Source organism: Ammospiza caudacuta, chromosome 3 (assembly GCF_027887145.1).
Source record: "Ammospiza caudacuta isolate bAmmCau1 chromosome 3, bAmmCau1.pri, whole genome shotgun sequence".
Taxonomy (NCBI): Eukaryota; Metazoa; Chordata; class Aves; order Passeriformes; family Passerellidae; genus Ammospiza; species Ammospiza caudacuta.
The window spans coordinates 47836608-47860586 of NC_080595.1; the positions used below are offsets into that span (position 1 = coordinate 47836608).

At 37.4% G+C, this 23979-nt stretch overlaps 1 protein-coding gene across 3 annotated transcripts in view; it reads right to left on the reverse strand.

Moving 5' to 3' along the window:
- The window catches only part of ARID4B (AT-rich interaction domain 4B), an 88167-nt gene that overhangs the window by 41432 nt on the left and 22756 nt on the right, over positions 1-23979 (reverse strand). For all 3 annotated transcript variants that reach the window (XM_058801072.1, XM_058801070.1, XM_058801071.1), the window contains exons 3-8: positions 16412-16522; positions 11754-11819; positions 11077-11167; positions 6997-7076; positions 4623-4714; positions 2038-2176 (exon numbers count right to left, since the gene is read on the reverse strand). In XM_058801072.1, coding sequence (XP_058657055.1) covers positions 2038-2176; positions 4623-4714; positions 6997-7076; positions 11077-11167; positions 11754-11819; positions 16412-16522 — 579 coding nt within the window. The remainder of the gene's footprint in view (positions 1-2037; positions 2177-4622; positions 4715-6996; positions 7077-11076; positions 11168-11753; positions 11820-16411; positions 16523-23979) is intronic.

Genomic DNA, 23979 nt, shown 5'->3' on the forward strand with positions numbered 1-23979 from the left:
GCAGAATTAAAACAATGCAGTCAATCATTGAGTCCTTAGAGCAATTTTAACCAAATTCAGATTTCTACAGTTCTAAATTTGTAAGGGATAATCTATTTGGTTATAGGAGTGATCTCCAAAGTACTTGGTTTCCACTGCTAATCTTAATTGTTACCTGCTGTAAAGGTTTGGATTAATCCCTGAACTTGTTTTCACCTAATAAACTTGCACAATGTCCTCTGTGCTTATACACAAAGAATCTGTACATAATATCATTAATAAGAAATAATGCTGAGATACACATTCTTCCGCACATTAAACCTGAATTTTCATTACATTATTCATGAAATTACCATAATACAAAGTTAATGCAAAATTTATCAGTAATAAGATAAGATTACTTTGTTGATACAGTAGAGGTAACCTGCTTACAAGGTAAAAAAATCAAGAGGCATAGCTATTGAAAAGGGTATTATAACACAAAAAACCAAGCCAAATGAAAAAAGGCAGCTATTTGAGGTATAAATCTACCCTTTGGCACAGCTTTTCTGGTTAAATGCACTATGATGTTTGTTTGCAGAGCTATAAACCTGATTACTAAAGTAAGAGTTAATCTAGGATAAGCTATTTCAGAGTTAACAAGCTTCATCCTCAAACTTTATCCCCCTACTGCTTTTCATTTGTTGCAGGAAGCTTTCCATGAAGAAGAAGCTATTCCAATCTTCAAAAGAAATACAAAGAAACAATTGTGTATCTTTAGTATATCTTTGGAGCAGAAGCAACAATTCAGCTCCTCTTTAGGGTCTGACCCACAGCTGTCATGAGCAGCACCACAGGAGCCACAGGCAAGCCCAACCCCTCCCAGAGAGCAGGCCATGGAAACTGGTACCTGGCATGGCAGAAAGGCAAACGCAGCAGTGTGACATAAAACTGCTCAAGCCACTTTCACTGCACACTTCTCTGACTGAACTGTGAGGCAGGTAATACTGCATCCTCCTCATGACAGCTTTCAGCAAAGAAACATCTCAATTTTTCTTGTTTATCACCGAAAACTTCTCTTAAAGCTATTTCCTGCAAACATGGTACATCCTTGCTGTACATTCTGCCCTCTCCCTTGCAAAAAATACTTCAGTGACTCTTTCTCTTCCACAAACTTCACCAAAAGAATTCCTACTGGAAAGCTGCTGGATTGCATTACAAGACACAGCAGGTGACAAGCAGAAAGCTTCAATTGAGAGCTATTGCACCTACTAAGAGGAGTTAAATGCTACTGTGCAGCATGGTTTCAAAAGCAGAGCACAAGTCTCCCTGAAATTAGATAAATGTTAAGCTTTCATTGCCAGGGAGGAATTAATCAAATATTAAAAATAAAATAAAAATTTAAAAGCATGGTTCTAGAAGGTGCCACATATAGAAATATATTCATTTTCAAATCAATCAGTGAGCCTACATGCAATCACTAGACTAGCTGTGGTATTTTATTAGAAGTTGATTTCTTAAAAAGTGTCTTTAAGCCAGAATAAAGAAAGAGAAAAATACTGGTACTAAAAGGCTACAATGAAATTTTAAAGTAAATTTATTGTCACTATTTCACTACCTAGTGTAATGACCAAGAAAAACACATTTGATTTTATTATCCAGCGTGTTTATATTGAATGTTGAAAAATCATGTTTACGTAATCACTAAACTTCCCCTCTCTCTGTACTTTGTATTTCCTTCCTTGATAAAACTCAGTTATTTGGAAAATTGATATACAATAGCCTAGGAAAAAAGCCCTGAAATTCTAGTCCAATAGTGATCACTGAACACGGTGCCGAGCTAGAATTAGGTCAACAAGCTCTGGCTGTTTGGAAAAACTAAGGCCATGTTAGCAATCCCTTTTTTTAAACAAACATATCTAGATATATTTCCTTTGACTGTTATTGTACAGTCCAACATGAAAAAACACATTCTAAAATTCGAACAAAACCCACCAAAATGAAGAAACCCCACACCTCTCTCAGTGCCTAGAAAAAGATAAAAGATGTACAAAATTATAATAAAGATGAAACTCTTACCAAAGCTGGAAACCACAGAACTTTCTTTTTATCCACACTGAAGCAGTCCACACACACAACTTTTCCTAGTAACTCATCACTTTGTTTCCTATCATCTTCATCTTCATCGCTGGAAGAGGATGAAGATTCTTCTTCAGGACTAAACAACAGAAAGAGACTTAAAACTCAACTATTCAACACTTGCTTATTGTAATTACAGGAGATCCAAAGCATATTATCAAAGAGACACAAATAACAGCGACTTGAATTGTCTGTTAGGTGTTTTGGCACAAAAGTGAGTATTTATAATATATTATAGTAACAATTCAAACATTACAAGCTCAGAAATGCACATTTACTAGTCATACATGTAAAACCCAAACAAAACACCACCATGCACCCACAAGGAGGAAGACAAATGCACTGTCAGGGTATTCAAAGTGAAACCATTCTACCCTACAAAAACACTGTCCAAAAATACTGTTGTAGTTTTGGACCAATGTTAAGCTAAACTGTTTTGGTTTTCCCTCTTAATCTGTCTATGCTTTTACTTTAACAACCACACAGAATGGAAAGCTATTTTGGGAGAGGACAAATCTCTGAAGAAGAAACATCAGATACAAAGATAAACAGCAAAGAGAAAGTCTGTTTATCCTTAAACAGTTCTTTAAAGATGTGCAGTGAACCATTTCTATGACTTTCAACTTCACATTGAATGAAGTGTTGGAATGTAAGTAGATGGGCCAAGATGCAAATGCATTTCCATTTAAAAGGGTTCTGGCTCATTGTTTTGACTGTTCAAGTACAAAGTTGCACCTGGTTTTAACCATATGAGAAGTCTAAATACATAAACTAGTCCAACTAAAATTACTTGCAACCAAAAAAAAAAAAAACCAGAAAACCCTCTTGATGCTCTCTATACTCTCTATATATCCTTTTTTAATAGTCACTTCAAAGGTTAATCCTCAGAAATATACAGCATCTTCAATGAGCACCACCACCATCACTTCAAAAGCTATCTTGCATTTGTCACATAACTGCTTTTGAGTACAAAATTCAGTACCAACAAAAAACTCAGTTACCATTGGTGTAACAGAAGGTAACAGATGTACAGTTTAAGGAGAATTTCTTTTTCCCCATCTTGAATTTATGTTATTTCCAGTTATGATAATTGTTTTGGTTTAGCATTGTTTAATTTTTTTCCCTCAAAATGTCTTTTTTTTTAAAGTAATGGCTTCTTTTAAAATGTATTAAATCCTTTCAGGCTGCTTTCTGGGGCTCAAGAATCTCTTGCAGGAAGAAAAAAACCTCAAAGACTAAAAGAGAAAGCCAGAACTATTTTGGAGAGACTTCTTCCTAACTCAAATTGCACAGATACTGGTATAAGTGTCTTTAAACTCAGTTAACTCAGTTTTAACAACAAGATAAAGATAAGTGTGATGCTTCTGACATAATAATATTCTGTACAACCCTGTACAATATCCTGTACGGTCAGAGACGTCAAGGATGCTACAATGACATTCTCTGGGTAATACCAGCTTTTTCCTTCACTACCTCACAAATTAATAACTCAACAACTTTCTGAGTAAATATATAGCTCCTCTACATTTACAGAGCAACATTTATTTCAAGCTACTAGAAAGTGCAAAGACCCAAGCATGAAAGCCACTACACCTAAAAGCTTTAAGGAAAAGAGCAAAAAAAACCCCACATAAACCCACACATACACACAAAAACCTCACAACCCACTCACAAACAATAAAGAATAAGCACTGGACTATGTAAAACGGCTTTATCAAGACCACAGCTACCAAGAATTTCGGCACCAAAAAATCTTGAACCTTGTTTTTTAATCAGTAAGCTTTGTTGCAAACTATACTAGAAGCAGTGAGAAAAAAACTGATGCACAGGAAGTTCCACCTGGATATGAGGAAGAACTTCTTGATTGTGCAGGTGACTACACACTGGAACAGATTGTCCTGAGAGGTTGTGGAATCTCCTTCACTGGAGATGCTCATGAACCATCTGGACTCAATCCTGTGCCAGGTGCTCTAGGATGGCCCTGCCTGAGTAGCGAGGTTGGACCAGATGCCCCACTGCGGTCCCTTCCAACCTGACCCATTCAGTAATACTGTTCATCTATTTCTAAAAGCCCTTCAGAGACCCTTCAGAGACTGAGAAACCAAAGGTCTACAGGAGAATTCTGGGACCTTCCACAAAGACTTCCTATCAGCTGGACAAGGACTGCATTGTAAACATTTTGCTTGAGTCCAACATATTTACAATACTACAGAGATGTTTGTCAATACAATTCACTGTCACATTTCCATTTGGGATGCCACCTTTTCTTTTTTTTTTTTTAACAAGAAAAAGCTGTTGCCTATACCTGGTGCTACTTAAAATATTGATTACATGAAGACTTGGAATGCTTGTATGCAACAACAGACAAGAACCTGAGTTTGAAACTGAGTGCTAAACAACATTTTTCATCCAGCCTCCTGCTTTTATATAAGAGAAGCCTGAACATACAAATAATAAAACTCGACACATACTGAAAGCTTCAGAATTGATTACACACAGCACAGATATCAAAATATTTAACTTACATATGATTGGATCTCCTTCCCCTGTTTGTTTTCTTTCCTATAACAGGAGTCCCAAAGTGTTCAGGATTGGTGAGTGGAAGCTGATCTAATGTCTGTCGAAATGAAAAAACACATATGCATATATATAAGAAAAAGCTGGCATAAGTTATTCTCCAAACCACCTGCTTCACTGAAGCAATTTTTGTCAACAGAGACTTTCTCATTACGAAAGAAATACAGAAGTACATCATATATGTCACATTTAGATTTTCTAAAAGGAATATGTTTTGTTTTGCAGGTTTTTTTCAACACTTTCTCTGCACCTCTGAATAATTAACTTTTGTCAAACACACACAAACAATTCTTCCCAGAATTCCTGCCTTTGGACGATCAAAACACAGAGAAATAAGTGTCAGGTATTCTGCTCACCTGGCATTTTCCATCTCTATCAGATTAATTTTCTGCCTATCCTATAATTAGACTAAATACTGAATCATTTACTAAAAAATGCTTGCTGCTGCTCAACAGCAGCAAACATGACAACTTACTGTAATTTTTTGTTAGTAATTCATACTTTGATATGTAAGAGAGATTCTAAAACAATTTTAAAGAGGCTGTTATATTGATAATTGGGAGGGTGCTTATTGATGCTTTATCAGCCTCAAAACAAAAAGAGAGGCAAAGAAAGAACTTTCCCTCTTCAGGAAGAATCCTTCAACAAACGGAATTCATAGACATGCAGTATCTTCTCTCCTTAAGCCTGCTGTTACCTGTTTAAATGATAACCCTTCCTGATTTGAAGGCAGCTGGTACACAATAATTTTTTGTACAGCCGCTTATTATTGTTCTTTGAAAGAAGGCAGAAAGCCTTCCAAATTAAATTTAGTCCTCGGACTTCAACTTCTTTGTCATGTATGAGTTTTACAATGTGTAACAGCAACAAGCACCTCGGAAATATTCTGTCTCAAACAGAATTGACTGAGGGACAATAAAACTGGCTTTTTAGAATCTAAAAATAAATGCATGACTACTTCTGAGTGTGGTGGACATCCTAAAAGATTCTACACCACACACTTGGGAAGCAGTATCAGCAAGACAACTGTGGGGCACTGGCCTAATTACAAAAGAAATTTGAGATGTAATTTTCCCTGCTGTGTAGCTGTGCAATCACAAGGTAATTATTAGAAATGTACAACATGTTTCATTCAGAGCTGGTGACAGTGAATTGCAAATCAGTGACTTCTGGCAAAACATCAACAGCTTAGATGAAAAAAAAGATGATAAAAATAAGAAGTACCAGTCATCTGAATGTAAGGTTACTTCGAATGTGACAAAACAATCTGAATTACTCTCATTCAGCCACACAGGTCACAAATTTTTCAACCCATGCACTCTAAGGTAATACTCCTGAAACCATACAAAAATACTATTTACAGAACAGAAGAAATCTTATCTTCAGTTGTGCTGATCATTAATAACAAAGAATTAGTTGAAGGAATACCACAATCCTTAAACTATAGCATTTCCATAGGAATCAAGATTTAGGCATCTAATTAGGCTCCCACCTTTTAACATATGTTTAATCCTGATTTAGGAGATACCTGAATCTTCACAAGAATGCAGTATGCAAACAACAAACTCAGCTGACTGCAGTAACAGCACACTTATGTAGAACAAAAAAAACATCTTCAGCAGCTGTCCAGTAAACAAACATGTTTACATAAATCTGCCCATGCGTCCAGATTGTCTTACATAATATGAAGGAAGAACTCTCACTCTGAAATTCCAATTATTTGGAATGTACTATAAATGTTTGCATACTTTAATGTGTAAATCACCTCTAAGACATCAGCCAGCTTCAAAATTCTGGTAGCTGTTGTCAAATAAACAAGTAACAGCAACTTATTATTATTGGCCATTTGAAAGAAAAGCTTTTATGTTTCATTAAGTGTTACAAATTGGGTTTGACCATCAAAAATGCAGCAGAACTTTACTATGCAGAAACATCTACATTAGTTTTTTGTGTTATAAATTATATTACTTTTCATGTCATAAGTATACTGTGATTTTTTTCATCACTAATACAGGTAATTTTTTATACAATGCAAAGTAGTTGCATGGTGTTTGTGTGATCTACAATGCACAAATTATCAATAATATAAAAATGAAAAAGACAAAATGCTGATTTTGTTTCTTAACTTACATAGTTTGGTGGAATCTAACTATATTTCTTCTTTTTAAAAAAGAGTAAGTCAGACCCCTGTGGACCACACTTTGCATAATCCCCATTTTTAGTAGCATGGATACACATAACATACTAAAAACTCAGGTAATAAAAGTATCACTTTTAAAATTTTCTATATAAAAAGCTGCAATATAAAAACTCTTCAATTACCTCACTCTCAGCAAAATGTCTTTCTCCTTTTAAACACAGGGAAGAGCGTCTCAGGGTCTTCTCATCACCATCATCAAATACTGCCACCAGACAAGAAATGAGGAAAGAAAACATTTCTTTTTAACTCATGACAGGAATAAGCAATGCATTTACATGTCAGAATATATTCCTGTAGTCAACCCTTGGAACAAACCTATGTCCAGATAACGCTGCAGGCCCAATAAAGCATTTCACAGACTGACCAAATACATAAGCTTCTCTCTCACCATAGCTACTTTACACTTGCATACCTTGAGTAATCAGTAGTTGAGCAGACAATTCATGGTGTCATGAAATGAAATTCAACACACTAGAATTCAAAACCTTTCTAACATTAACTGTTTTTAAAGAATTTAATTACACAACTCCTGTGATATTCAAGTGGAAGCTCTGCTTACCATGGAGAAACATAATTGGATATTTATAGAAAAAGCTGCAATTTAACATTGTATGGAAGTTCAATGCCTTTCTGTCCTGACTTCATGCAACTAAGCTACAGAACAGCAGCAATACCACCCTAAGAAGATGACAATAGTCAAAGTGCTGACAATCATCAAACCCAGCTCTACTGACAGAACTGTGCAGCTCCCAGTTTCTAGACTTTTTGCTATCTCTGCTATCACTAGGTCAACTGGAAACAAGCTCGTAATACAGTTCAGCTACATCCTTTAAAATCCTGAAATGCACTGCACACATTTAAGGTGGGGTCTTCAGAACCTGATGAACTGGTCATATAAAAAGTAAGCTTTTGTCAAGTCTTCTGCAGGTACTTAGAAGATGGAAACCTGATGACAGATTTAACTCTTAGGTTTTGCTTGCACTGTTCAGTGAGACAAGACTTTATCTCTTCTCCCCTCTTGAGCAATGATAATAATTACACTCTTGCCCCTACACAGCAGTGAACTCAAAGACATTTGTGGGCACAGAAACAACTCCAAAATAACATTAAAATATTTCATTTAAAAAAAAAGTTTCAGCAACTTCTTAACAAGTCTTTTTCATTTCATTAATTCATTTAAACATCCTCTTCTCCCCATCAACAGATCAAAGTTACAGCACAATAGCTGTTGACCAGCAAGAATAAAGATATTAAATTAATTTCTTGCTTTCCAATGGAGGGGGCTCTGTTCTTCAACGTTTACTAATTCAAAGGAAAATATACAAAAAGCAACAAGGTACATCAAAATTCTTGACTAATATTTACTTGATATTAAAGAACCTTTTATTTAATTCTGTGAATTTTTCATCCCTGTATAGAATTGAGTACTTTTGATGAAGAAACTTTCCCTTGTAACTACAATTCCCCAGCTTGGACTACAGTAATTGTTGAACACAGTTCAATTGTGACACAGTATCAGTTAGAGATGCACATCCCTCACTTCAACATTTGTTGAAAAGTATCAATGGCAAGAACTGCACACAAACCACTTAGATTCGGAACTGCATCTCAAATGGTCAGCACATAATTAAGCCCCCCTTTGGTTAAGTGAAGTAGAAGTCAGCAGGTTCCTAATCCACTTTGTGTTAATTAACAAAACAGTCTCCTTACATAATGAGAGATTAAAAAAAAAAATCTATCCACTTCAGGAGATAAGCTGACTACAGCAGAGGTAAACCTATTCTGAGCTAGGCAGGTAGCCACATAACGTGTCCTATGTGGTAATCTGCTTGTGGCCTCTTCCCTGCCAGAGGGAATCCTAATCTTGTTCCATAACATGAATACTTTCAGAGGAAAAGCTTGACCTCCCTGAAAGACTTATGTGGCCAGCATGACACATATGGCTTAATGACTGTGACATTCTGATCTATTGGAACATCCTGAAAACAATCTACTGAGCAGGCATCAGGAGTGTAATGTATTTAAAATCACATATTCTGAAACTGCACAAGAAAAGCTGGGGGAGAAAAGATACAACATAACGCAACCAAAATCACTTCAAATTATAATGACAAAAAAATGCAGAAAGGGGTAAGACTACTTTTGAACATGCATAGTTCTGCATTTTCAGTAAAGCAAATAATCCTGCCATTTTCTTTGCCCCCTCATAGTAAACACAGACTTTAAGAGACATTTATATGAATGACAAAACAGTATCTAGTTACCAGGACTTTAACACCTTGAGTTCTTTGAAGATTTTTCACAGGGCAGACAAAACTAAGGACACTTATGCATGTATGTTTGTTTGTGCATTTACATATATATATGCCTATTAAATTTACAAGTTTTATGCATATATATACATACATATATATATACACCCACACAGTGCTATACTTATTTTAAAAGACTATACTAGTTGGATTTTTATAAAAATTTAGATTTAATTTTTGCTGTTCTTTGGTAGGAAAGCAGTAGCACAAAAAAAACCATGTAAGCAAACTGATGTACCATTTCTATTCAGAAAACACCTTAATACAAGACACACAGGGACATTCAAAGCAACTTTGCCCATTCTTCAGTGTTAAAAGAGGTCTCAAGCATCCCTCAAAGCGTTATTCCTCTCCAGATACTGCTGCAATGGCATATCTGGTCTTATGTCACTTTTGGAAAGGTACTACTCCAGATGGATCTATGCCTTCACAAAGTTTTTCACCAAATCATAGGAATTTTATTCACAAAATCATTAACAGTGCAAATAATTAGATGCTTCTCAGCAAGTGCTAGGACAACATTAGGTATCTGCTGGTTAAGATGAGTGCAATTCTGGAACCTGGTAAATGGCAACTATGTCCTACAGCAGGACTTTCACTCAGATCTGCAAAGTCATCACTGTCAGTATAGGCAATTCTCGTCTCATTCCAGTCACCCTCCTGACAAAGATTATTCTAATCATCCACAGCTAGAGTCAGTTCTCCATCAAAGTGCATTACACTGCCAGCAATGTGAATTTTACCAATTCTGCAAGGTCAACATGCTTTTGTTTGCTTTTATCTATAAAATACAAGAGTTGAGACTGAAACCCGTATTTCTTCCTATTCCCCAAATTCAGGATTTTTGACAGACATTTCCTTTGACTGCAACTCTGTGACATCTACCTTCAAAATTTAATAGGCACAGCTTCCTATCTTATTCTTCTTGCTCAACTGCTAACCTCACACTTTCTCAGAAACATAAACAGAGACATACAACACAGCTCTAACACCATCTATACCATTTGCTTCTTAAAAGCTCTCATATCTGATCCACTTCTGTATTAATTACCAAAACACTATCTATAATGTTAATTCTTGTCTTTGTACATTATGTTTCACCCCATCCTAACCCACTCTCACCTATACTAATAGATTCTACTTCTCCAACAGAAAAACAGACATATTTTCTTCAACACTTATCTGTAAGGTCTTACCTAAATTTAGAGCTCTATTCCCTTCTGAAAGGACTAGGGAAAATGTCTTTCTCTAGTTGCTCAGCATCACTTCATTAACAATAACCCATACCTCAAAGGAAATAAGTCTCACTAAAGTCCTTTCAAATTCTAGTCTTCAACTTCCCATATCTACCCAGGAGAGGGCTATGTAGTTTTTCAAAAATCAATACATTTCCTGTATGTAAATTAGAAAAAACCTCCACCCTCTACTGGCTATAGAGTATGTGGTATATTACCAAACATCTGAAATATCACATTATAATAAGCCATGTGTATTTTAACAGCAGCTGTTGTAAGGGCTAAGTCTGGGAGTGGGGAAAATTAGGTGTTGCAGCTTGTGTTTTAAAAGCACTTCTTCGCCCTTTTTTAAGGACCTGTGACAGCATACTTTACTTGAGAATATTTAACAAGAGTATTTAATATCTAAGAAGCAGTCACCAATTATAGAGCAATTCACTACATCTTTATTTGGTGTCCCAGTTTCAGATCATAAAGGGCACAGTTTCTTATAAAACCCCAAAATACGAAGTTTATCTTTAAAAGTTTTTCATAGCAACTCTGAATACCTAAGTATCTCCAAAAAAATCTCTCTCACCATGCTTAGGACATGTCCAGGTCACAGGCTTATTTTTAAGTCAGAAGTTTTAGTCAAATACATAAATCTTTCTCTTACCTACAGTATACCAACTTGCATCTGTTAATTTGTTGATAACTGCTTCCTGGTATGTTCCATCTGGATTCTTCACTTCCACAACAGTTCCTACCTAAAACAGAGAACTCACTTAGCACTGGAGACTTTCTAACATAGGCAATGAAATAAACACTTTTGTGTCAGCAAACAGAGATAATTTCTAGCCTATTCCATGTCAAATATAAAATGTTTTTCCAGTTTCACTTGTATCCCTCAAACTTCTTTTTTCATTTCTTTAAAATAAGCCAACTAACTGAGCTGATTATTTCCTGCCAGCAGGTGGGGAACAAGAACCAATTTGAGTGATGTCATTCTCTTGTATAAGAGCTTTCCCATCAAATCCTCCTGCCGAGTTCTCCAAAGGAATGGTGACTAAAAATCAGTGCCAGCCATACTTCATAGCTTTAAGGCAAAAAGAACAAAGAGGCTTTTACCAGCCTGTGCTGCATCCCCTTTAACTACAAAGAAAAAATCTAACATAAAGAGTATACTACCTCTAACTTTGTAGCATCACCTTTTATGCTTTGTGATCCTATCTAGCCTGTATAATAAGTTGAACCTTCTTCTCTCACCCCATACCATATACGCACATTTATGTCAAATACTGAAAAGGAAAATGTTTTTCAAAGCATTAGCAAGATATAAACCAAATTTATTACCTTTAAGGGACCCTTAATGTGGTCATCTTGCACTTCCACTGTTGAAGAATCATGCCTAAAGGTTACCTAAAAAAATATAATTCAACTGACAATCACTTGATATAATTGAGCAGCATAAGCACATGCAAACGTCAATAGCCCTTCTCTTACTCTCATTTTACAGTTATACACCATAATCATCCCACTTGCTGAAAGCTGTCTAATTCATATCTTCTAGAACTATGAGGGGCTAATTCCTTAGTTATCAGATCTCCTAAAATATTTTTCTCGTTCACAAGAGAATCATTATCTCTAAAGGAATATAGAGTATAACAAAATTGTCTAATGGTCAAAATTATCTCTGGAGTTCTCTGAAGTTATTTGAATGTCTCTAGTACCACAGCAAGAAAGGAGAAAGTTTCAAGACTTCTGAGTACAACTTTAAAGAAACACTTATATTTCAATGCTTTGAAATCAAACAGCTTTAGCACCTTTATCTTTTGCTGATAAAAGTACATTTTTCACCTCATGGTTGAAAAGACTCACCAAAGTACAGGACACTGCTGTCGACTAAACAAAATGAACAACTCAAACAGGATTTCAGTTAATGTCAGTCTAGCCTACACACAGATTTAATTGGAAGAAAATGTAAAACCAGCTAACTTTTCCGTCCTTCAAAACTGGAGTTAGTAAATCCTGTAAACATATTAAATTATTTTCCCCTGACATTCCCATAAAGATACAAAGGCTGTTGTCTTTAATCCTACACACTGTGTCCTCAGGAAAAAAAAAAAAGGTCTGGAAGTTCAATGTATGATTAAGTTGTCTGTACCTGGCGCTACAGACATTCACCTTTTGTTTCATTCACAATTAACTTGGTTACACTGAAAGTCATAGGATTAATTACATCTGAAGTTTTATTTCCACTCCGGTTTTAAAACTGCAGGAAACTGAGAAAATTCTAGAATTACATGAGCTCCAGCTGTGTAACACTAGGTCTCAACTACAGCAATCCTATATCAAAAGTCTGGACTTGTTTCACAAGTGTACCCAGGAGCACATTCACACTGCTGTTGAGGGTTTCACTGTAGCACACAAGAACAGCAAAATTTCCTTCAGAACCACATTGTTCTCTAACATCAACTCTCCTTCACAGCCTACTCAGAGAGGAGATTTTAAGGAGTTTTGCCAAGAACAGCACCTACAACCAGGACTAAGGACCATCTATCTTGACCAATTGGAAACTAAATGCACTAAAATGCTACACTGCCCCTTCCAGGCGTTACTTCAATGAAATAGTCATCAATCCTTCTTGTAGTCAGAACTACAGCAACACATACAGTTGTGAGAGTGTGTTCCTTTTAGACCTGCACATCTCACTTGCTCATGGCAAATATTTTGTCCATCACACAGAAAAATCGTATCTTGTAACCAAAAGGCAGACAAAGGATTCAGGCTAGGAATTAACTGAGCAAGGACTACTCTTCTGAACTTCATCCTGACAGATACAGGTATTTAATTCTCTCTTTGCAGGAATTCATCTAGAAAGCTAAAACTCAGTTAAGATGCAAAATAATCTGAAACCAAGGATCACTAGTGGCTCGTGCAAAATACCCAGTAAACCAGTTCTGATTAAGACACATCTGGTTTTATTTACTTTCTGTAATTATCTTAAATGTATTTTGCAGCAAAAAGGAACTCTATCCACAACAGGAGTCAGCCCCAATGTACTCTATGAAAGGTAAACAAAGCAAACTGCTATTGTGTATTCCAGAATGGTTTGTCTTTTTAAAGATGTCTTGGGGCTTTGACTCTTTGCGGGGAGAGTTTTGATACCAACAGTTTTTGCTTCTTCAGATATTCAGATGTGCTCAAAAAATACTGGTTATTAACATAAATATTCAAACTCCAAAATCAGACTGTGACACTGTTGGCCTTTCTTGAAGAAAAGCAATGTCAGTAGGTACTAGTTGTGGGTTTTAATTCTCACAATAGTTAGCAATATGGAAACTTTCTGTCTCGGGCAAAAGATTAAGACATTCAGCACATCATCAACTTGGTTAGACTCAGCTAGAATTTCTTTTTTCTGCACTATCCCTAGTAAGTCCTATTACAGCAGAAGCTTTACTTATTTCTGTTTAATAAAGACCTACACAGAAAACAGTTTCTTCTGAAACTTCTGTGCAGGGTGCCCAAATGCAAGTGGTGGTGGATGATTTTGGTAATTGTTTTAGGAGATGCTGCCAAAATAACCTGGCTTAAATAACTCTCTAAATAAACCTATAATAAATCTGATAAAGTAGACACTCCTGTAACACCCAGAGTCTTGCCCTTGAGTCAAATTTGTACTGCCTTCAACACTTTTGAAAAGTCCAGGCAACTCTGAAGTTCTGCTTTCCATGAGCAAGTGTGCAATGCTGTTATATGTTACTGCAGAATTCTGTACTGTGTACAGAATTTGCCAAAGACTACTAAACTGCCAAATGCAGTCCCTATTGACACTGACATTATAAGTACATAGCACATGCATTAAATTGAATGAAGTTTTTAAATTATGCTGTAAGGGAAAGTTGGCATGAAGGTATCTCCTCAAAATATTCTAGGAAGCAGAATTCAACAGAAGAAAGCACATAAAAGGAGATATAATTAAACATATTTTACTTGTCTGAAGATTACAATACTCCATATCAAAAGAATTTTGTTGCAATTCTACTTTCTCAGCAGAACATCTAGTTATAAACTTAAATTACTGCTTTACACTAAAATTGACTTCCTTCTGCTCTAGTAGTTCTAGAAGACTAAGGCATAAAATATTAACTGGGGCCAAAAGAAACCCATTCAGCAAGTAAAAATAATGCAGCAGATAAACTACCAAAATTTCAGACAAAGCACACCTGCTAATGAGAATATTTGTTAGAGCTAATATTGGGGAAAGTATGCATGTGCCAGGAAGAGCTAAACAGATTTTCAGAGAAAATCAGAGGGCCACTGCTAAGTTTAAGAAATACACATTCTTGGTGGAGAAAAAACCAAGAATGTAAACAGATATTGTTACAGCACCTACACACAAAAATCTCAACCACATTACTCTAGAAAGCAACAACAGTACTGGGGCCAAACTGCTCTAAGCAATACAGTAACAGTGAGCACACACACACAAAACTGAATCCAGAGGGCTTTGTACAAAATCTCCACAACCAATTCACAGAAAAATTCAATTTCGTGTCAAGATATTTCTGTATAATTTATACAGAAATATCTTGACATGGGATAATGTTGCTGAAAATCTTGCAGTGACCAAACTTCAAGCGATAAACCCATAAGAAAATACTTAGCACTGAATAATAAATAGCAAGTGGCCATCTACAGAGGTGGACTGAAAGTCCTCCAAAGAACTGAAATGAGTCAAGATTTCACTGATCCAGGCACAACAAAATTCCTGTACTTAAATACTGATGCTTAACAGCTCAAATAGCAATACTTAATCACTTAAACCCAATGGTACTGTAAAGCATAGACCAGCTGATGCTATTAAGAGTTTTGAATAATGAAATTAAAAGACCACTGATTTGCTCTTCTGGCAGACTTAAGACTAAAATCTTCTTGTTGTATTTAACATTATTATCAAATAAGTGACAATAGACCTTCCCACTAGGGTTTATGGAAAGTGCCTGCACACTCCCTCAGACACACTATAGGCAAAAATCAGCCACAGCATGAGGGCAGAGTCAAATAATGCACACTAGTTTACAGTGTGCAATAGCCTTTAATAACAGGTTATTGCCACTCACATTTCACATATTTTTCACTTAAATTTACAGTAGATATAAGAAAAATATTCTGCCACTACAACTCTTGCAGAGCAACAATCTAACTTGTATTTTCTAGGTGGTTTTGATCCTTGTTCTGCAATGTTTCCATATGAGGTTAAGAGGCAAAGCAGAAAAATAGTACCTCCTCCCAGATCAGTTTCTAGGGCAACATTATCCCAACAGAAATATACAGCCATTTTGCAGGGTATTGCTCTCTTTATTTCTAGAAATGATACTTTAAATTTTCAAGGAATGTTAAAATGTGTATCTTGCAATCTCTTTGCAGAATTTTTAGTTGTCCTACATGTGGCTTATATTGATTCAGTCATTAACTAGTTATCATAAATCTTAGGTGAGATACCTGGCTTGCTATTCTGACGACTCAACGTGCCAAGTGGTTTTTGGAAGGCAGAAAGGTTTCAGCTTACTCCTGAAGCATTACCTAGCTGCCAAGGCTAAATGGCAGTGGCCTGTACTCCTCAAGTAAAAGATACCCTATTAAAGCCTACTTTGAGTAGTCTTAGCTATTTTCTGGCAATATTGTCCCATATACCATATATAAGCCTACATTTGTCACATTTTAATCAATACTTTAAGGTCAGCCTATGGCACTGAAGGTCAAAAACATGTAGGTGATAAAGTAGTGACAGAAACAGAACATATTTATTTGTGTGGGAGTGGGGGAATCCCTCCCATCCAAATAATAACAAGCTAACTGTTATTTCCAAGACTATAATACCAGCTTCCAAGGACAGGATAGCCTCTTAGCTGTCCTGAGACTAAAAAGAAGTTTCACATCGCACCATTATGAACATTAATCAGTTTTTTACCCCTCCTCAAAAAAGTGCTTGCAGGAAAACCACTTACCTTGACTTTGACAAGCCTTTTTGCTGTCTTGATCTTGGCTTCACAGAAGGCTCCTCTATACTTTGCACTCACATCAGTGCCCACTGTGAGATAGGGAGGCTCATCAATTGCCTGGAACAGAAAGGAAAACAGTTTTTTAATACTGACCACTGGCAATACAGCCACCATAGTCTCACCAATTTCTGTGGACAAAGAATTTCCAAACAGCCCAATAAAACTTAAATTGATAGCAGTAGAAACAAAGAAGGTTTGTTAGCTTAACAACACTAAACTAATACAATGTAAATCATTACAATCTGATAATATACAAATATAATCTCCTGATATAAGGTCATAAACACAATATACTGATACCACAGTTATCTACAACAAGCACCACATAGGCTTCGGCTGGAAGCATCTGAAGACACAGCAGGTGATGAATTCTACTGCAATGGTGAAGACCAACCAAGTGTTCTACCGTCTCCTCAATTGCCTCAAGACCTGATTAAGTTGCATGAAGACAATGATGTTCATTTCCCTCACATAATTAAGGTTCATTTTTCATTAGTAAATAGAACAACTCTGAGGAGGTTTTGCCTTTTTTTTTTTTTTAAATAAAGTAAATGATAAAGGTGATGCTCAACAGGAGAGTAGCCCACGGGCAAGGTAAGGAAGGAGACTGACAGAGACTAAACACAAAATGAAGGTTAAGGGTCCAGACAAAAGACATGGTTTTGTGGCATGAAACACAGAACAGGTGACACCCAAACAGGGAAATAAGAAACAGAAGAGGTGGGAAATAAGGGAACATAGGTCAAATCAGTATACTGAGTGAGATCATGAAGGTACAGTTCCTTCAAAGGAAGTCCATCTTCTCTCATGCAACTTCTCATAATCTGGGTGAGGAGATTCCAGATAACTGAACCACTTATGAAGCATCACTTCATAGACTCTGGGTCAGAAGAGGGAAGGCAGAGGGTGACACACAAGAGGAGTGAGGTTTATTTTCAAGAGCTGCAAGCCTCCATAGAGACCCAGACAAGAGCAAAGCAAAGAGATTTAAGCCCTTATCGAAGCCAAATTGTGTTTCTGTGCCCCTACAGATTCAAACACAGCTTACAAGGGGCATCTCTGGCACATACAGATTCTCTGTAGGGAAAATATAGAGATAAATCTTCACAGGCATCAGAGACTATTTGAGACTGAGGTGCTTGCACTCAGCATCAGATAATTCCTACTAGCTGCTCCCAGTTCCAATACATCAGAAGGCATGGAAGTGTGTACTTGAATGCTTCAATGCACCATTTTTCAGACATTTAAGCTCCACAAAACTTGAAATTGAGAAACATTAGATGCTACAGGGTTAACTCCTTAGTAATGATGCTTTTTCCAGTGACTCTGTTCTAGCCTCTCTCTCTCTCTCACTGGCAGGCAATAGAATATATTTGAGTAGTATAAAATTGTTATCAATCTGCACTTTCTAAGATCACCAGAAGCATGAATGCACTAATGAACCCTCCTCTCTCTCTCCCTGTGTGTGTGGTACGTGACTGAATGCAGAGTAGTAGGATATATTACATTGTGGCAGTATATCCATGAACACCTATCCTCTCCTAATCCAGGCTTAATACCAATAAAACTCTGCTGAGATTAACAAGAAATCTGTTAAGCATGTTGGGATTCTGAAATTCATTTCCCCCTTGCTTGCCCAACATTAGGTGCCTTTGAGGCAAGCTGCCATGCTTTCCTCTTGCTGCACTTGGATGGGTGCTGAAAGAGGGTCTCAGGTGGTGATAAATTTGATTTTGGTCAGCACTTGCACTGAAGTGAACGAAGAAGTGGCTGTTTCCCACAATATGAATCTGAGCAGAGGAAAGCAGCAATGTAGTCCCCTGCAAAGACAGTAAAGCTCTGAAAGGGGAGCATCCCTCCTGTTCCACTGCACTCTGTATAGTGAAGAAACTCATTCACCACTACAGGGGTGATAGCATTTCATGCCAGTTCATCTTCCAAAGTTAAAAGGAATTGTAAAGTACTGAGATTATTTTAACAAGAGCGACAGACCCCAGATGGGGGTGCACACAGATGCACACACTACTATAAACAAAACTTAAAGAGCTGGTTTGTCAGTGTAGGTCTATACTTCCCTATACAGACAAAAGAATTATCAGAAACACCAATCCACAATGTCAAGATGAACTTACAGAAATATATAGAATACTTTTTCTTCACTGCTATTGACACTAACTAAAACAAAAAAATTAATTTTGAGCACCAAGATAATCTGAAGCTCTGGTCTTTGTTTGAAAATTTATGGCAGAGGAACAGGCAAGTCAACAACCAAACTTCAGGCAGGACTTTAAATTCCCATAAAGATTGTAATTATCAATATTGTGATTACTTTATCACTACTCTAATTTAACATTCTTCCAGAAAGAATATTCATTAAAACAAACCAATATCTGTAAGAACTTCTCTTACTAACACACAAGTTAATTTCAATCACTAGCCTAAATCCTTTGAAATTACACTTATTCCTTTCACTGAAATCAGTTAATATTTACTAGTCTAGAGAACTAAAGAATAGCAACATATGGACTATTTGTTTACCAATGTAGGTATGTTTACTAGACATATAGAATTACAGTGGGTTTTGAGAGAAAAATTATGAAATTAATTTCTTTAACTACCACTGTAAATCATTATATATTCTAAAGCAGTATCTGAAATCTTCAATGGATACATACTGGATTTTTTCCTGCAATTTCATTATTCCATTGAAAGACGAATCACATGGGCCTTCTCCCCACCCAAATCACTTCACTGAAATTTCCAACATACTTCTCTCATTGTGACAGAGTAACAACTGAAAGTGGCAAGTTAAATTAGCAAAATGTGATGCATCATAATGAATGCAAACTAAAAAATAAAAGTAATTATCAGAGTCTGGCATCAATTTAAGATAATTGACTTTGTCATACTCACCAACTCTGAGTCACCTGTTCTCAAGTAGGTTTTATTCAACTCCACCAACATCAAAGAGATTAAAAATTAGTATACAGCTATTTTTACCTTTCTGTTATCCCTTCCCTGCTTTGTGCTTACGTCATTTATTAGATGCCCTTAGCTCAGACTGAATGCATCTTTGCCTATTTAATTTTGACATGTTTTATCAAGATTTGTTTTTATTCCTTTTTAGGCTTTTCAGAGCAGGTTTCCAGGAAATAAAAAAACAACCAGTAGGCCAAAATACAGCTAGAATTTGACAGTTCACTAATCCAGGAAAAGGTATTGCAAGCATACTGAAAATATTTTAACAAGAATAATTGCAGTGATATTTAAATGGAGATGGGGGGGAGGGGGGGTCTATCCAGTAATACAAAAAGTTCTGAGCTTCCTAAAATTCTTGAAGGCCTCTTAAAATAAAACTGTACTAGTTTAATTTGTTGCTGTTTCTCGGCCTTTATTTTACTTTAAAAGATAATGTGAATTGGCATTTACATCTTATATGTGAACATAATCACCTACAGTTTATAATCTGAAGATAAGAATCATCATTTCAGGAGCATATCAGTAAACTTCTGTCAACAATCAGTAAACTTCTTACAATCAGTAAACTTCTGTCAACAGCAAAACTGAAACTATGCCTAGCACACGCCATCATTCATGTATAATGAGATCATGAACTTCTTTCATTCCGAGCAGCTTCAATGCACACCCCAGGATATCCTGTCAGTGTTTCTATGTCTCTAAATGTACTCTTTGGAAAACCTCAGAGTTGACACTGGAAGGAGGAAAGTGAAGCTGATGGCAGTATCTCGGTTTGTTCGTTTCCTTGTTTAACTACTGCCAGAAGACTGGCATTGAAGGTCTTCACGGACACCGCCAGCAGAGGATTCCCAGAGGAATCAGTATTCTGCATGAACGGCGGAGGCCAGGTTACCCAAGGGGTGACACCGGGAGCCGTGCGCACACGGGCACCAGGGGAGCGCTGCACGCCGCGGCCGCAGCCAGGCGGGGGCCACGGAGAGGCGGCTTGGGAAGAGATCGCGATGAGCCCTTCACCAGCACCCGCTGCAGGGCTGCTGAGCGCTGCAGGGCGGTTCGAGCAGCGCCCCGAGGAGCTGGGGACAGCCGGGCCGGTGCTCCAGCTTCGGCAAGGCCGCCGGAAGAAGGCGCTCCCGGGTGAGTTGCTCGGCCCATTGGGGGGGCCAAGCGGGCAGCAGCGATTCTCCGAGGAGCTGCCGCTTTAAGGGGAGGGGCCGCGGCCGGGAAGCTGCCAGAAGTTTCTGGCTGCCCGAGCCAGCGCCGAGCGCAGCCGCCCGCCCTCGCCCTCTCCCCGAAGGCGCCCACGGCTTCGGCAGATTAAGCGCGGATTGCCGTAAACTAAATTTGTCCCCTTAAGGCGATTGCCGGGTAAATCTGCACGCAGGGCTTCCCGGGAGCCTGGCGCCGCTGCAGCCGGGCACGGAGCACCAGCAGCGCCGGCTCCCGGGATCCAGCCGGGAAAACGTGCGAGCGCTGCCCGCGGCCCTGCAGTGCAGCTCCTCCGGAGGGAGCGCCGCTGGAATGCGCCTGGCCTTGAGCAGCCTAAATCAGCGGCCAAATCGCTATAAAAAAAAGTTCCGGCGCTGTCTTGGGTGAGCAAGAAGGGATAAAAAGAAAAGCATTTCCTGCAGTTTTGCACTTTCCATCAGGAAATCCAAACTAATGGACAACCGCCACGCTACTACTAGCACTTAATTTTGTTTTATTAATGGGAGTAGGATGAATAGTTTCTCTGCTATCTCAATTCACAACTGCTGGGCGCGCAGAGGAGTTGCAACACGGGCTGCCGCAGCTGAAAAGCTGGTTTACCACTTAAATAAGAAGCAGTCTCTAGGTGACCAGTCAGCAATTTCCACCAATTCAGTGGCGGAATTTTCTTTGGCAGGAAAAGCAAGCTGCTGGAAAGGTTCTGCTCCAGCCTTCGAGCTGATTATACCTGGAAGGATTGATAAATGGCTAGATGCCCACATCATAAAACATCCTGCACATCTTCTGAATTTGGATATTTACATGGGTATAAATAGTTCTGGTCTTCCATGTATGAGGGAGAAAACACACAGAGACCTCTCCTAGAAATACCCATGTGAAATACCCATTTCAGCACTGCAATCTAAAATGGTAGCATCATGCTTTAACATACATTTTAAAGCTGTAAAGAAGCTGGTTTTCCAGCATTTTTCTTACACACATATATTTTTCCATCTACGTGGGATGAAATCATCCTCATATCTCTTCTTTCAACTGTGCTGCATTACTATATTCAAATTGCTTTGTAGAGTCTGTCATGCCATCCAGCAGCTGATAAAATTGCTTTACATTGTGCTTTGCCCATAAGCACATCTACTACGGTGTATGTGTGAATGTATTATTTCTATCTCCTCATCTGTATTCTTCTGCACTGTGCACAGGATGTTCCAAGTAAACCACATGAAAACAAGATTAAGTATTCAATCTAGAAATGTAGCAGACGTGGTTACTAGGAAAGCCTGCAGGACTGCTTTTGGAGTAATATACAAACAGAAAAACCTTCCCTCAGTCTTTCATGTATGTGAAGTCTGAAGAGCCAAGATTTTAGTTTGCATTAAACATTCAAAATTCAGCATTTATCTACTCTACAAGACTTGAGTCAAGAAACTGTATTTTTAACAAGCAAAACCCATGCCAACTATCCCACAATGAATGAAAAGAAAGGGCTGGTTTTCAAAATTTAAGATTTGTTTAATTTCACTAACCAAGGTTCAGGGGAAGCTTGTTAAAGACTCAAGACCCTCTCCTCCTGACCCTGCCCGGCATCCAAATCATTACTGACTTTCAAAAAGAAACATCACAAGGCTCAAAGTCTTATTTCTTTGCTCACCCACAGTAAGCATGAGGAGCAGTGACAAAACTTTTTTCTACTGCCTATGGTATTTTGAAGTTATTTTTCCAAGGCAAGTATTTTCTCGATGTTTGTCTGTAGTCCATAATTTAAGATGGAAACACAGTTTGCAAGCGGAATTGTTACACACATACTTGAGTATTCCATCTACAGCCATCCCAGTCCCATAATTTAGTAGGAAAACCCACCAATAATGCCCCACTACTTCAATCCAAAACCAAGCCAAATCTTAAAGTCTTCTAATGAAGAGCAAATATTTCACATAGCTGGAACCTTAAATTCCCTTTCCATCCTGCAGAATTAGTAGCTACCTCAAAGTCATTCAACGGGCATTCAGAAGCTTCTGGGGCAATAAAGGTATGAAAAAACTCAGTTTTAAAAAACTTTTTTTTTTTTTTTTTTTTTAACAAGAGTAAATTCAACATCTCCTGGACAAGTTCTGAAAAAAACATTTTCATGAACACAGGTGAAAAAAACACGAACATATAAGAAATGTCCTCCCCCAATACTAATGCATTTAACTTATAGATTATTACCTTACAGACTTTCAAACTGCAGTAAGTTCCAGCCAACAGCAGAGATCCACCTACACACTGCAGAATCAATCCTTTAATAAGCAAAATCACAGTGTAATTAGGAGTGCAAGATTTTGCTTACAGTTCAATCTGCTGTAGTTCAGATGATGTTCGACTTTATAGTAAGACATAGCAGACATCTTCAGGAAAAACTATTATTATAACACTTCTAATATACTCAAATTTGTAGATAATATCTTTATAGTTGATTTCAAATACATTTCTCTTGCATTTTCAGAGCAGCAAAGCTAAGAAACTTCTAAAACCTTCCTACAAACCGTATCACCAAGGCACACAATTCCTCAAAGGCAAATGAAGTATTCAAAACAAAGACTGAAGCCCAGAAAATAAAAAATTCCTTTAAAAAAAGGAAATCAATTGGCCCATCATCCACCTTCCTGAAATGAGAACACAACAACAGGAAGTAGGAGGAATTTTTCAGAAACTTGCAAACTACAAAATAGAATAAAAGGCAGTGATGTTTTCCACATGAAAAGGCTACTACATGAAAGCCCAAGAGCAAGAGTATGCTTTGAGCATATTTTCTTCTGGCTGAAAAATCAGATTTTTACCTACTTTTTGGTTTTGTTACTGTTGTACATGTCATAGAAAGGCAGAACTATTAATGTACATATACATAAATTTATGAAGGAAAATGGTTCAATTTTATCAATATTTGCCCACAAATCAAAATGATGGTAGGAAACATCCTGACCAAACCAAACATTTACAAGTTAAAGCAGGAGGGAGGGGAGTTCTTGTAATGAAACCTATTGCCAGTTTCAATTTAAAATCTACAGGAAGTTTCAAGTAACACCTCACCAATCTTGTAAGCAAACACTATACAGCACGTAACTGTGGCAAAATATCATTGCTGTCTACCCCCTCAACCAAGCTGGAAATTACCAGAGCTTAGTGCACTCATGTCTGGAAGCATTAAGCCAACTTCTGACAGCTTCAGCCTTCCTTACAGGTGCAAAGCAGGTATTTTCCTCTATTTCAAATTATTCAGTTTGATCAGCCCAGGGCCAAGCTTATTTAAAGTTCTTAAAGACTTGAATGGGTTCAAAAGCTGATTTTCCTCC